The following is a 14706-nucleotide window of genomic DNA, read 5'->3' on the forward strand; positions in this document are numbered from 1 at the left end:
CGCAGAGTGCCCACCTACTTAAGCGATTACGATTGTTCCTAAATGTTTTTGCTTAGGGGGGAGGGATTTGTTATGTATTGCATTGTATATAACTGCTATGTGAACTGTGTAAATACTGATGTGTGAATCGACTGATTGAAACGCCATGTTGAGCTTCATCCTGGGCTAGGATCCTAATGTAACCAATAGGAGCCCTAGCCCAGAGAGTGTCTACCAATCACGCTGTAAAGCGGGACCGCTTGTGATTGGGCATTATATCTTCAACCTCATAGGTTGTTATTTGTACAGGGGGTGTGGCTACACTAGCCGGGAATGTTTAAATACAGAGCAGCCAGTGCTTGTCCTTCGGCTCGAGTGGTTCGAATGATGGTTCTGGCTGGCGATCGTAACTAAGCTGAAGAATAAACCGCAATTCTTGCTGAATCACTCTCCGACTCTTTGTTAAGCACACGACTTAACAGGAAGCTTGTACTATTATTAGTAAATATAGACGTACCAACCCATTTTAAAGGTTTTAATTTACCTACCGTTAAAAAAGTATACAAGCTACTATGTACTGCATTGTCTCTGCAATATTGTGTTATGGTCTTTGTATGCATTAGGGTCTCTGGGCCCAAATACACTACTCTGGGGGTGGAATGAGAGACCACGGAGTGCAATGACAGCCCCAGGGTGGAGCAGGAGTGTTCAAGGGAAAGAAGTCAAGGAACCTTCAGTTGTGTTGGGGACCCCAGCAGAGTTGGTTCAGGATTAGGGTTACCAGGTACCCCCTGGCAACCTGCAGGGGGTTGTGGGCAATGTTCCCTCTAAGCTGTGGAGTCTTGTGAACAAAAATTCTACTCTGTGAGCTACTGGCATGAAATTTGTGAGTGAGCAATTTGGCTACTGCATAAGTTAGTTGGCCCCGGAGTCATCCTTCCTGAGCGAAGACAAAAATCTGTGAGCTGGAAGCTGAAAAACTGTGAGCTAGCTCACACTAACTCAGCTTAGAGGGAACACTGGTTGTGGGGGACTTACTGGCAGGAAATGACATCATCATGTTGCCGGCGACGTAGGGATGCTCTGGTATTTGGGCAAAAACCTTCACATTCTTTGCCACCTCCGACCCTCACAACTCCTCTTTTAGGGTTACCATATTTTGAAAAGCAAAAAAGGGACATATTTCCCGACTGACTACTTCAAGCAAGTGATCACTGTGACAAATCTCGTTTCAAATAACCCTGCTATTTAAGGTGTGATAATTGCTACTAACTGGGAATATTCCTAAACGTCCGACCCCAAAAGATGACATCTTTATCACTTTGTTAAAAAGAGCCCAAAAGAGGACAGACACACACAAAAAGAGGACATGGCCTCTAAAAAGAGGACCTCTGGTAGGTAACCCTACCTCTTTGCCTAAGGTGGTGGCTGATAGCAGAGGGAACCATGCCAAAGAGATGATGTGGAGGAAGTCGCTGAAGGATGTGTGTCTTGAGGGCTGCTACCTGATTCTAAATCCCCCCCAACCAGGATCTGCACCAGAATGAATTAGGCATCGAGGGATTTAGAGTGAGATACCAATATGTGATTCAGAAACTCTGGAGGATGGCGGAAGGCAGGAGGGCCTGGCGTGATGCGGTCCAGGGGGTCGCGAGGAGTCGGACTCGACTGTGCGACTGAACAACAACAAAAACCAACATGTGGCGATAGTTTTATTTCTCCCTGGCCGCTGATTCTGTGGGAGCCTTGAACAAATGTCTGGAGAAGGTAATTGGAAAGATAAGAGCATAAGAACATCAAAGAGCCCTGCTGGGTCAGGCCAGTAGTTCTTCTAGTCCAGCATCTTCTCTCACACAGTGGCCAACCAGTTCCTCTGGAGGGCCAACCACAGGGCATAGAAGCCAAGGCCTTCATAAGAACGTAAGAAGAGCCCTGCTGGATCAGGCCAGTGGTCCATCTAGTCCAGCCTCCTGTCTCACCCAGTGGCCAGCCAGTTCCTCTGGAGGGCCAACCACAGGGCATAGAAGCCAAGGCCTTCATAAGAACGTAAGAAGAGCCCTGCTGGATCAGGCCAGTGGTCCATCTAGTCCAGCCTCCTGTCTCACCCAGTGGCCAGCCAGTTCCTCTGGAGGGCCAACCACAGGGCATAGAAGCCAAGGCCTTCATAAGAACGTAAGAAGAGCCCTGCTGGATCAGGCCAGTGGTCCATCTAGTCCAGCCTCCTGTCTCACCCAGTGGCCAGCCAGTTCCTCTGGAGGGCCAACCACAGGGCATAGAAGCCAAGGCCTTCATAAGAACGTAAGAAGAGCCCTGCTGGATCAGGCCAGTGGTCCATCTAGTCCAGCCTCCTGTCTCACACAGTGGCCAACCAGTTCCTCTGGAGGGCCAGTAACAGGTCACAGAGGCTGAGAACTTCCCCTGATGTTGCCTCTTGGCTCTGGGATTCAGAGACGTAGTGCCTCTGGAGGTGGAGGTTCCCCTCCATCCCCATGGCTAGTAGCCATTGATAGACATCCTCTATGGATCTATCTAGTCCCCTTTTCAAGCCGTTTATTCCCATGGCCATCACTATGTCCTCTGGCAGCAAATGCCGCATTTTACTCACCCCCTGTGTCAAGTAGTATTTCCTTTGGTCTGTCTTGAACCTACTGCCCATCAGCTTCATTGGATGCCCTCGATGAAGATTAATAAACTGAAACACAGTCCAGATTAGACGGAGGTGTCGTCGGGTCAATGAAAAAAGCTGCTTGAGGACTGCGGAGTTGCCTTGACCTGGAGCGGGTTGATTTTGTTTTATTTACCAAATTTGTACCCCGCTCTTCTGCCCCCATCTGGGCAACCAAGGCAGGTAACAAATTAAAAACCACACACAAGGAAAAAAAATGCTTTCAAAGCCCTTCAGACAAAACAAACAAACAAACCCCGCATCATCTAAAGCAAACCTAAAAGACAAAAACAGCCATTAAAGCATAGGGAAGGAGGGAGGGCTGTACTTCCGCTGAAGGAGCAGGTTCATAAATTTGGGAGTGTTGCTGCCTCCTGTCCTATGGCTGGAAGCTCAGGTCTCCTCTATAGGAAGCAGCCTCGGCTAATACGCCAGCTACAACTGTTCCTTGAAAAGCGTAACCTGGCCGGGTTGATTAGGGATGCCAACTCTGGGTTCAAAAATACCTGGAGATTGGGGGGGGGTGGAGCCTGGGGAGGGGAGGGAACTCAGCTGGTATCGTAACCATGCAGTCCACCTGTAAAGCTGCCGTTTTCTCCGGGGGGGAACCAGAAGTAAAGTTCTAAAAAAATTAAATAATTACATTTAAAAATTTACAAATTAATAATAATTTTTTTTAAAAAATATTATTTTATTCAGCTTCATGTTGCTTTTCATTTAAAATGCCATGGGTTTTCCCCAGGATAATTTGCAGAGAATAAAGAAGACGTTAAGCATTGGTTTGCCCCTAACAGGCATGACTCCTGAGGAAGATTGGGATGAAATGAGCTTATATCCGGGTGCTCATTGGGTATGATGGACTTTTCCTTGTAATTTTGTAAAGTTTTCTTTATAATATAATATGATCCTTACTAAATGTCCTAGTAATTCATATCACAGATTTTCTCCAGGGGAGCTGAATTCTGTCACCTGGAGATCAAAGCGGCCGTTTTCTCCAGGGAAACTGATCTCTACTCTCTGGAGATCAATTGTAATCGTGGGAGATCTCCGGGCCCCACCTGGAGACTGGCAGCCCTAAGGGTGATCATTGCTGTGATCCCATTTTATTTATTTATAAGTTCAATTTATAGCCTGCCCTCCCCACAACGCGGGCTCAGGGCGGCTCACAATCAGGCATAAGCCAGCGCATAAAACTATTTAAAACAAATTCTACAATATTACGGCATTATTATTATTAAGTGCTCTGGATGTTCCGAATTGATCTTCCATAAAGATGGCGTATAATGCTGTTATATCCACTCAGTGCCATCTGTTCCGCTTGGCGCTGTCGTTCTTCCTCCCAGGGCCAGATGAAGATGGTACAGTAGTGTTCCATTCAGGTTAGATCGCTGCGATGTACCCTGTGTGGGTCTGCCTTTGAAAATGGTCTGGGAACTTCAGGTGCCGCAGCTGGGCTACTGTCATCAGACAGGCCTCACAAGGGGGAACTCTGTCCTCCCCCAGAGGTAATGATAAACCACTTGGCCAGGCAAAACGACCATTCAGACTGTCTGCTTTCTTGCTGGGGCAGACCCAAACTAGTACTGCTCCCTAGGGTTTCCAATCCTGGGCTGGGAGGTTCCTGGAGATTTTGGAGTGGCGGTGGAGCCCAGGGGAAAAGGGTTGCCAACCTGCAGGTGGGATAATATGGAAAAGTATATGAGACTGTGTATAATAGATGTATGCTTAAGGTAGATCTATTTTGTGCTTTTTATTTCTATTTTTAATTTTTCCCATATATTGTTGTATAAAGACTGGTGTCAAGTTATTACCAAACGTAGGTTTCACACAAACAACACATCAAAGTGCTGGTTGACACTATGTTCAAACATTCAAACCACACCTGGCCAGTTTCACAAATTGGACTCCTGATTGTGAAACTGACCAGGTGCTGTTTGAATGTTTGAACATAGTGTCAACCAGCACTTTGATGTGTTGTTTGGGTAAAACCTACATTTGGTAATATTTACATAACAATATAGAGAAATTAAGGAAAAGAAAAATAAAAAGCACAAAATAGATCCACCCTCCAAAGCAGCCCTTTTCTCTTGGGGAACTGATCTCTGTCGTCTGGAGAGGGGAAGGCATGGGGCAGATCTCTAGGTGCCATGTGGAGATTGGCAGCCCTCCGTATTTGCCTGGTGCCAAATTTGATCTGTTTAAGATGCCATGTGAAAACGTTTTTAGAAACACTTTATCAGGCTTTTGGATGATTTTTTTTTTTTGTCTCCGTCTGATTATTTAAAACTGCTGTTTCCTGCCCTGCCCTGGGTAGCCCAGGCAACCTGACCCTGGTAAGTACTTGGAAGGGTGACCTCCAAGGAATACCAGGGCCGGGACGCAGAGGCACGTAATATCAAAACCACCTCTCTGAAACATCCAAACCCCACTAGGGGTTGCCAGAAGTCCTCCGCGTTACCCTGGCAACGGGACCCAAACAGCCCCGTTGCCAGAGTAACGCGGAGCGTCACATCCTGGCGACGGCGGGTGCAGCGCGCACAGCCGTCCCCCGCAGCACGCATCCTGCCAGGAAATAGATTTCCCCCGCCGGCGTTTGGTAAGCCTAGCATGGGGAGATATTTAAATGCCTTCCCAATCCTTCCAGGACCCCCCTGACCCGCCCGCCTTGGGAGTCACCAGGGGGGTGTCACTCTCCAGGCCTTCCCCCTGTAGTCATGCACGCAGGGGTTTTGGCTGCAGTGGGTGTGGCCAACTCTGAAGCCAGCCGGAACTCTGTTCCTGTGCGTTCCTGCCCAAAAATAGCCCTGCACACACAGTACTCTCAAAAAAACCTCAACTGCTGTTTCCTTCTGTTGTTTTACTGGCTTTGGAATACACTGTGTTGATACTATTGACTGTTTTACTGCTGATTTGATGGATGGCCTTCTGAGGACTGGGTTATTGTTCTAATGGATTGTTGGAAGCTGCCTCAGGAGCACATTTGTGAAGAGTGCAGAAGACAGAATGCTTTCAACAGTTAATTTTGTCAGAGTGCCCTGATCTGAGGCCTAGTTTACATGTCAAGAGGAAAACACTTGCCAGCCTCCAGGTGGAGCCCAGAGAGATCTCCCAGTTTCCAGAATGTTCCTTTGTGTTAAAAAAGAGAGGGGAAAAAAGCTGGATAGAGAGAAAGGTTCTGTTTTACATAGGCTCCACCCCCTGAAATCTCCAGGGATTTTCCAGCCCAAACTTTGCAAATCTAGGGGCACGAGGTGGTACATCCCTAAGGAGGTAGAATGGACGGACTGTACCACTTGAGATTGCATGGGGAGGATTCCAATTTCCAATGCTCCTTTGTGTTTTTTAAAAAACCAGAAAAATAAGCTGGGAAGAGAAAAAAGTTCTGTCTTCCCCTCCTTGACGGAGGTGCTCTTTTTCTACTCAAGGATGCCAACCTCCAGGTGGTGGCTGGCGATCTGGGATTGCAACTGATCTCCAGGAGACAGAGATCAACCCCCCCCCCGGAGGAAATAGCCACTTTGGAGAGTGGACTCTGTGGCCTTGTACCCCACTGAAGTCTCCCCTTACCCAAACCCCGCCCTCCAAGGCTCCACCCCCAAAATCTGCAGGTAGGGTTGCCAAGTCCATCTTCCACCCCCAGCGGGGGACTTTGGGGGCATTCCAATTTCGTAGAAAAAGAGCTAGGGGAACTCATTAGCATAACTCATTAGCATATGCCACACCCCCTGACATCAGGGGCCCGGCGGTGGACCTGCAAGGCCGGCGGAAGTGCGAGGAAGCCCCGCCAAGGCCCTCCCTGGCCCCAGGAAGGCAGGGGTGGGGAGAGGCGGGGAGGAAGCAACTTACCCTCCCTCTTCTCCTGCCTCCTCCTGGCTGAATGAGGGCCGGAAGCGGGGCGGCCGGAAGCAGGGGGCGGGGCTTCATCATGTGCCCCGCCCCCTGCACCTCACCCGGGGGAACTGTGTTCCCCCGCGTTCCCCCCGAAATGACCTCTGGACGTCACGTTGGGGATGTCCGCCAGCCCCCTGCCCGTGCGCCAGATCTCCAGAAACGACAGTTCCCTGCACTTAAAGGAGCTGGCGTTTCCCTTTTAAATGCAGGAGCCGGCGTTTCCCCTTTAAGAGCAGCCGCGTTTCCCTTTTAAGAGCACGAAGCTGGCATTTCCCTGCAAGCTTGCGGAGATCAGGCTTGGGAGGAAACACGGGTTCCACACACTTAAAGGGAGAGAGATGGGTGGCTGGGGGTGTTGGGGGTCGGTAGGAGCCCGCCCCCCCAAAGCGGGGGACCCCTGGCAAACCGGGGGGTTTGGCAACCCTATCTGCAGGTGTTTCCCAATCCAGAGCTGGCAGGCCACCCTGTTTCTACTTTTGTTTTAACATCAGGGAGTGTTCCAAACTGTAGTCTTCCACCTACAGTCAGTCTGGTCTGTTCCATCAGGAATTTGTCACCCGGAGTTGCCAGCTCTGGAGATTTGGTGGCAAAGCATGGATATCGGGAGGGGAAGGACCTCAGCAGAGTGTAACGCTACAGAGTCCATCCTCTAAAGCAGCCATTTTGTATAGTCTGGAGATCAGTTGTAATTCTGGGATTTCTCCAGGCCGCACCTGGAAGTTGGCAAACCTATTAATGTCACCCCATTTTTCTGATTTAACCCTAATAACCCTAATTTACATAGACCCTGATGCTGGGAAAGATTGAAGGTCAAAGAAGACGGGGACGACAAAGGATGAGATGGTTAGACAGTGTCATCGATGCAACGAACATGAAGTTGAGCCAACTTCAGAGGACGGCAGAGGACCGGAGGGCCTGGCATGATCTGGTCCATGGGGTCACGAAGAGTCGGACTTGACTGTGCGACTGAACAACAACAACAACCCTAATTTATCAGTATGCTTCCCCACCCCCCGAAAGTAATTTTCTTACCGTCTTGGGATCTGACCCTCCCCTCCCCTCCAACGTTACAAAAACATTAGTATTTTCCATTGTGCTGAGCCTGCCTCTATGAGGAAGGGGGTAAGACAGCTCTCCTATGTGCTGACACAGCTGCTGGGATAAATGGGAACAAATGCCGGGTTTTGTCTTTCTTGCTTTCTGCTTCAACTTTCCTTGCAGCACTGAAGCATGCCGCCCCGTGCTGTGAAACCCAAAGGGAGCACCGGCGTATGTTTCGAATTCACTTTGCTGCCCCGGCCCTCTTTCTCATGGGTGTGGGACAGGAGGCCGTGCGGTGCATGAAGTCATGGGCAGCAAACGCAACAAGGGTGCGGCACCATTGTGTGGCCGAGAAATGAGGGCAAGCCATCTCAGTTCCCTGCGTGCCTTCTGAAAAGGATTAGGAGAGGAGGAGGGGACGTTATGGAGGCTTGCAAAGTTATGGAGAGGGCGGAGTGGGTGGATACAGAGAACATTCTCTCTCCCTTCTCCCAGATGCTAGAGTTCAGCGGCACCCAATGAAGCTGGCAGGTAATAGATTCAGGGCAGTCACGCGGTGTGTAATTAAATGATGTGAGTAATTGGTGTGAGGACCATGCACTTAAAGGTAAAGGTTCCCTTGCTCGAAAGCCAGTCGAGTCCGACTCTAGGGTTGCAGTGCTCATCTCCGTTTCAAAGCCAAAGAGCCAGCGCTGTCCGAAGAAGTTTCTGTGGTCATGTAGCCGGCATGACTAAACACCAAGGTGCACGGAACGTTGTTACCTTCCCACTGAAGTGGTACCTATTTATCTACTTGCAATTTCTTGCTTTTGAACTGCTAGGTTGGCAGGAGCTGGGGCCAGAGATGGGAGCTCACTCCGTCATGCGGCAACTCGGGTCTTGAACTGCTGAACTACTGACCTTCCACAGCCTGCAGTTCAGCGTCTTAACCACTTGAGCTACCGCAGCTCCTAAAATGTAACTAGCAGAGGATGGACTTGCACTTAGGTGGCTTTAAAAGGGGTTAGCCTGATTTATATAGGGTACCTCCATGTTCAGAAGAAGTATACCCCTGCATGCCACGCACTGGTGAAAGCAATGACACGGGGAGGCTTTGACCTCCATGCTCTGCTTGTGGGCCTTCCAGGAACATCTGTGTTGCCACTGTGTAAAACAGGACGCTGGACTCGATAGGCCAGATTATGGATGCCAGCCTCCAGGTGGGACCTGGGGATCCCCTGGAATTACAGCTCATCTGCATTCCCAAATCTCCAGAGTTTCCCAACTTGGATTTGGGAACCCTACGCCTTATCCCCCTCCCGTGGCCAGGGGGCACCTGGCAACCCTTGCCACCTCACCCTCTGTGGTGGGCAATCTCCTGCCACCGCCTCCTGGCCCATGCTGCTGCTCAGGTGTATGGTATCAGTTTTGCAGAACACGCATGCTTTTTTAGTATATTTTGAACCAAAATTGCCATCTTTTAATTTCAAAAATATACTCATGTGTAATCAAATAAGAAGGAGCTGCGGTGGCTCAAGTGGTTAAGACGCTGAACTGCAGGCTGTGGAAGGTCAGTAGTTCAGCAGTTCGAGACCCGGGTGCCGCATGATGGAGTGAGCTCCCATCTCTAGTTCCAGCTCCTGCCAACCTAGCAGTTCGAAAGCAAGAAATTGCAAGTAGATAAAAAGGTACCACTTCGGTGGGAAGGTAACAGCGTTCTGTGCACCTTGGTTTTTAGTCATGCCGGCCACATGACCACGGAAACGTCTTCGGACAGCGCTGGCTCTTCGGCTTTGAAACGGAGTTGAGCACCGCAACCCTAGTGTTAAGTCGTGCGCTTAACAAAGAGTCGGAGAGTGATTCAGCAAGAATTGCGGTTTATTCTTCAGCTTAGTTACGATCGCCAGCCAGAACCATCATTCGAACCACTCGAGCCAAAGGACAAGCACTGGCTGCTCTGTATTTAAACATTCCCGGCTAGTGTAGCCACACCCCCTGTACAAATAACAACCTATGAGGTTGAAGATATAATGCCCAATCACAAGCGGTCCCGCTTTACAGCGTGATTGGTAGACACTCTCTGGGCTAGGACTCCTATTGGTTACATTAGGATCCTAGCCCAGGCTGAAGCTTAACATAGAGTTTCAATGAGACGATTCGCATGTCAGTATTTACATTCAAGTCAATACATAACACCTAGAGTCAGATTCGACTGGCTTTCTAGCAAGGGAACCTTTACCTTTAATCAAATAAGAGCCATACACTGTTGTACTGGAAGAAAGCTCGACCTCCCTTGCTTGATTGCTTCAACCTTCATCTCAAACGAGTTCCAATTTTCTTTGAACCTGCTCACTTTTGATGTCCCACTTAGAGTATGCGACTTAGCTTGTTAAAATATGGGACTTAGTTTTAATATACCATTTATGCAGTTCAGGGGGTGGTATACAATTATTTCAGCCTGTGGCGAGAACAGAAGAAAAGTGGCTGTAAAATAAAGGAAAGGCTGGATCCCACTGAAGGGTTCCACCAACACTGGTGGCTTCCCTCAGTGTACGGTGCAAGTGGCTCTTGCCGCTTGGAGTCTCCAACATGGTGCCCACCAATGCCTTTTCTGGCACCCATTGAGTATCTTTAGAAAGTTGACGGGGCCAGGTAGAGGGTTTGATTGGACTTGTAATAAGGGTTGCCAACCTCCAGGTGGGGCCTGGAGATCTCCTGGAATTGTAACATATCTCCAGGCAACAGAGAAAGTGGCTGCTTGGGAGAGTGCCATTGTACCCTGCTGAGGTCCCTCCCCTCCCGAAACCCCACCCTCCTAAGGCTAGACCCCCCAAATCTCCAGGTATTTCCCAATCCAGAGCTAGCAACCCTAATTGTAGATTTTATTGACTGTGCATTTTTTTTAAAGCCTTGCTTTGGTACCAGATTGGTTGAAATTCCAGGAGATATCTATGCCTCACCTGAAGGTAGGCAAACCTACTTGGGCCCCGTTCACACGGCGAATTTGCCGCGGGAGAGCCACGGGTGGTGGGTGGATTATCCGTGCGCGATCACACCTCAATATCTGGGAAGTGGGGCGCACCCGTGGCCAACCCGTGGCTTACCGCCTAAAATGCGCAATAAAAAAGTAGTACCTCCAAAGTACTGGCGAACGGTTTGCCACGGGCTGCCTCCGGATGCCTGCGGTGTGATCGCACTGGCGCACGGCTTTCCCCTCCGGCCCCTCGGTTACGTGCCGGCTAGGGCTGCCAAATCCCTCCGAGGGGCGGAAATCCCCCCGCCCCAGAGGCCCGTTCCCACACGCGGGGGAATTGGGCCCCGGGGGGAACCCCGCCCCAGCGTGCATGTCACAGGGAAGTGACGTTATGACGCCGGGCACGCTGGGGGCGGGGCCACGGCCATACAAGGGAAAACTCTATGGTTTTCCCTTGTATGGTTGTGGCCCCGCCCCCAGCGTGCCCGGCGTCATGACGTCACTTCCCTGTGACGTGCATGCGGTGCGTGCGCGCTTTGCACGCGCGCTCCGGGAGCCGCGCAGGAGTCCCCCGCCGGAGAGGTGAGTAACATTTGGCAACCCTAGTGCCGGCACCGAGGGAAGGACCCGTGGTGTGCTGCCAGCGCGTCTGATCGCATAATCGTGGATCAAACTGCGCCGGGGCAATTTGCCACGCCTCCCCCCCCCCGCGATATCCGGCCTGTGTGACCGTGGCCAATGTTCCCTAGGCATTAGGTTCGGGCCGGGCCAGCTTGCATCAGGGGACGGTCCCTTGTCCTGGAAGAAGGCACCACTGTTACCAGAACAGATTTGCGGGATCCAGCCTGAATACAGAGCGCAGAAGGCAGAACTGACCTTTCTAGAAAACATGACTGCGGGGTGGGGGCCTGGCACGTGTGAAATGCTGGTAATATGCAACTCTGCATAAGATTTCAGCTTTAAATTCCTGGTTAAGGTCTCTTCTGTCCTCGCTTCAGTGATTTCTGATTGTGATTCCACCCCCCACCCCCCCTTTTCTGGATGTGACTTCTAACAGAAATTAAATAAAGCAATGTGTTTTTTTCTTCCCTTGAGGCTTGTTGCTTAAGCCAGAAAATGAAACATTAAACAAGCTATAACTCACATCAGTTGAGTTTGGATTTTTAGGAACCCCTTTCCCACTGGGACCGGCTGTATTTCACTCATTAATCATCCCCATTACTTATTTAGAAATAGATTATTTCAACAAGGGTTTTTTGTCTTTCTTTCTTTTTGAATTCAAAGCTGTCGGAGATGGGAATATTCGGTCATTTGTAACGAGACTTTAACAGCTGGAATAGCAAAGGATTCGTGTGAAATCGCTCCTTCCTAGAAAGTTTGTTAAATATTTCAGTGGCCTTCCATGTCTTCAGCTGGCTTGGATGGCTTTACCAAGAGGTAACCGTTTCGAATAAAAACCATCTTAAGAAAGCCTTATTACTAATTCCTCTGTCTGTGGCATAAAATATAAATTATGACCCCACCCCCCCCGAGCCTGCATTTTATGGAATCAGTAAAAAGAGAGTCGTCGTCCCCCAACAATGAGGTATTATTCTTTTCCTGATGTATTTTTTGTCAGCTCAAGAAAATTAGCTAATTTTCTGGCATTGTCAGTACATACGTTTCTTGGAAAGATTCTGAGGTGAACAGAGAGTTCTGAAACCAAAACACAAAGTTTAACTGTGTTAGCTCACCAGCCATATGTTTAATGTCAGGGGGGGGGGGGAAGACCCTTTCCCATATACTGTATATATGTGCATGGATATACATATGTATATGTATATATGCATGTATATACACATGTATACGTATGTATGTGTGTGTGTCCATGTGTATGTATGTATATTTGTGAGTTTGTGTACGTATATGTAGATTGCCTTACTTAAGAAGAAGAAGAGAAGAAGAGATTGGATTTATACTCCGCCCTTCACTACCCAAAGGTGTCTCAGAGCAGCTTACAAACTCCTTTCCCTTCCCCTCCCCATAACAGACACCCTGTGAGCAATGTTCCCTGTAAGCTGTGGAGTCCTGTGAGCAAAAATCCTACTCTCTGAGCTATTGGCATTAAAGCTGTGAGCAGGTGATTTGGCTACTGCACAAATTAGTTTGCTCTGGAGCCACCCTTCCTGAGCGAAGACAAAAATGTCTGAGCCAGAGGCTAAAGAACTGTGAGCTGGCTCACACTAACTCAGCTTAGCGGGAACACTGCCTGTGAGGCGGGTGGGGCTGAGAGAGCTCTTGACAGAAACTGCTCTTTTTTCAAGAACAGCTCTTGTCAGAGCTACGGCTTGCCCAAGGTCACCCAGCCAGGTGCAAGTGGAAGACTGGGGAATCAAACCCGGTTCTCCCAGATTAGAGGTCTGCGCACTTAACCACTACACCAAACTGGCTCTCTTAACTTTCCTTAACTGTTAAGGAAAATTTGATATACCCAAGTTGTTATGCAAGGGGTCTGGGAGAGACTGTGGCTCAGTGGTTGAACATCTGCTTGGCGTGCGGAAGGTTCAATCCCCAGCATCTCCAGCTAAAAAAAGATCAGCTGGTCACGCAGGGCTCTTTTTGTAGCAGGAACTCCTTTGCATGTTAGGTGACACACCCCTAAATGTAGCCAATCCTCTAAGAGCTTACAGAGCTCTTCTTACAGGGGCTACTGTAAGCTCTTGGAGGATTGGCTACATAAGGGGTGTGTCGCCTAATATGCAAATATGAAAGACCTCAGACTGAGACTGTGCTTTGGAGAGCGGCTGCCAGTCCTAGCAGACAATACAGACCTTGATGTACCCATGGTCCGATTCAGCATAAGGCAGGCTCTTGTGCTCATGTGGTCCTTTCAGGTGTCAGGTAGGGTTCCCGACCTCCAGGTGGTGGTTGGAGATCTCTCGAGACCAGAACTCCAGGTGAGAGTAATCAGTTCACCTGGAGAAAAAGGCCACTTTGGGAGGAAGGCTCTATTGCATTATACCCCACTGAAGTCCCTCCTCTCCCCAAACCCTATCCTCCTTAAGCCCCACCTCCCAAATCTCCAGGTATTTCCCAGTCTTGAGCAGGCATCCCTGTGTTCAGGTGGGAATGAGGGAATGGCTTTAGTAGCCACTTAAAAGACGGCATATTTTCTTTCATTACTATGGTTTCCAAGTAGAGTGACCAACTTTGGGTTGGGGAATTCCTGGAGATTTGGGAGGTGGAGCTGGGAAGGGCGGGATTTGGGAAGGGGGGTGACCTGAGTGGGGTGCAGTGTTCCCTCTAAGCTGAGTTAGTGTGAGCCAGCTCACAGTTTTTTAGCCTCCGGCTCACATTTTTGTCTCAGCTCAGGGAGGAGGGCTCCAGAGCAAACTAATTTATGCAGTAGCCAAATCGCCTGCTCACAACTTTAATACCAGGAGCTCACAAAGTAGAATTTTTGCTCACAAGACTCCACAGCTTAGAGGGAACATTTGTCATGCTGCAGATTCCACCCTCCAAAGCAGCCATTTTCTCCAGGGGAACCGATAACGATTGCGTAGGGTTGCCAGATCCGGGTTGGGAAACTCCTGTAGATTTGGTGGTGGATCCTGGGGGGGACACAGAGACCTCAGAGGGGTACAACGCCACAGAGTCCACCCTCCAAAGCATCCACTTTCTCCAGGGGAACCAATCTCTGCAGTCTGGAGATGAGCTGTAATTCCAAGGGATCCCCAGGTCCCTCCTGGAGGCGGGCATCCCTAGGGAACAATCTCTGTATTGTGGAAACCAGCTGTAATTCCAGCTGGAGATTAGCTACCCTCAGGGGTCATTTCGAAGAAAAAGAGGTGCAGGAGCTCATTAGCATAACTCATTAGCATAACTTATTTGCATATGCCACACCCCCTGACGTCACCAGAAGTGTGTCGGAAGGCAACACCCACTGCTCAGGCTCCACTGGACTGTTTTGGATTGCTAGCTATTGGGGGGGCGGGGACACACACATGCAGATCTGTCCTCGCAGAAGAGGGAGAGCTTGTACCTGAATAAGGTAAAGGTTCCCTTGCTCGAAAGCCAGTCAAATCCGACTCTAGGGTTGCGGTGCTCATCTCCGTTTCAAAGCCGAAGAGCCAGCGCTGTCCGAAGACGTTTCCGTGGTCATGTGGCCGGCATGACTAAACACCAAGGCGCACGGAAC

General features: G+C 49.6%; 1 protein-coding gene across 1 annotated transcript in view; it reads left to right on the top strand.

Annotated features, from left to right (window-relative positions):
- Window positions 1-3917: 3917 nt before the first annotated feature.
- Window positions 3918-14706, top strand: part of ADGRD1 (adhesion G protein-coupled receptor D1) — a 183192-nt gene continuing 172403 nt past the window's right edge. The window contains exons 1-2 of the mRNA XM_015417864.1: window positions 3918-4002; window positions 7757-7905. Coding sequence (XP_015273350.1) covers window positions 3918-4002; window positions 7757-7905 — 234 coding nt within the window. The remainder of the gene's footprint in view (window positions 4003-7756; window positions 7906-14706) is intronic.

Source organism: Gekko japonicus, unplaced genomic scaffold, assembly GCF_001447785.1.
Source record: "Gekko japonicus isolate JY-2015 unplaced genomic scaffold, Gekko_japonicus_V1.1 scaffold328, whole genome shotgun sequence".
Taxonomy (NCBI): domain Eukaryota; kingdom Metazoa; phylum Chordata; class Lepidosauria; order Squamata; family Gekkonidae; genus Gekko; species Gekko japonicus.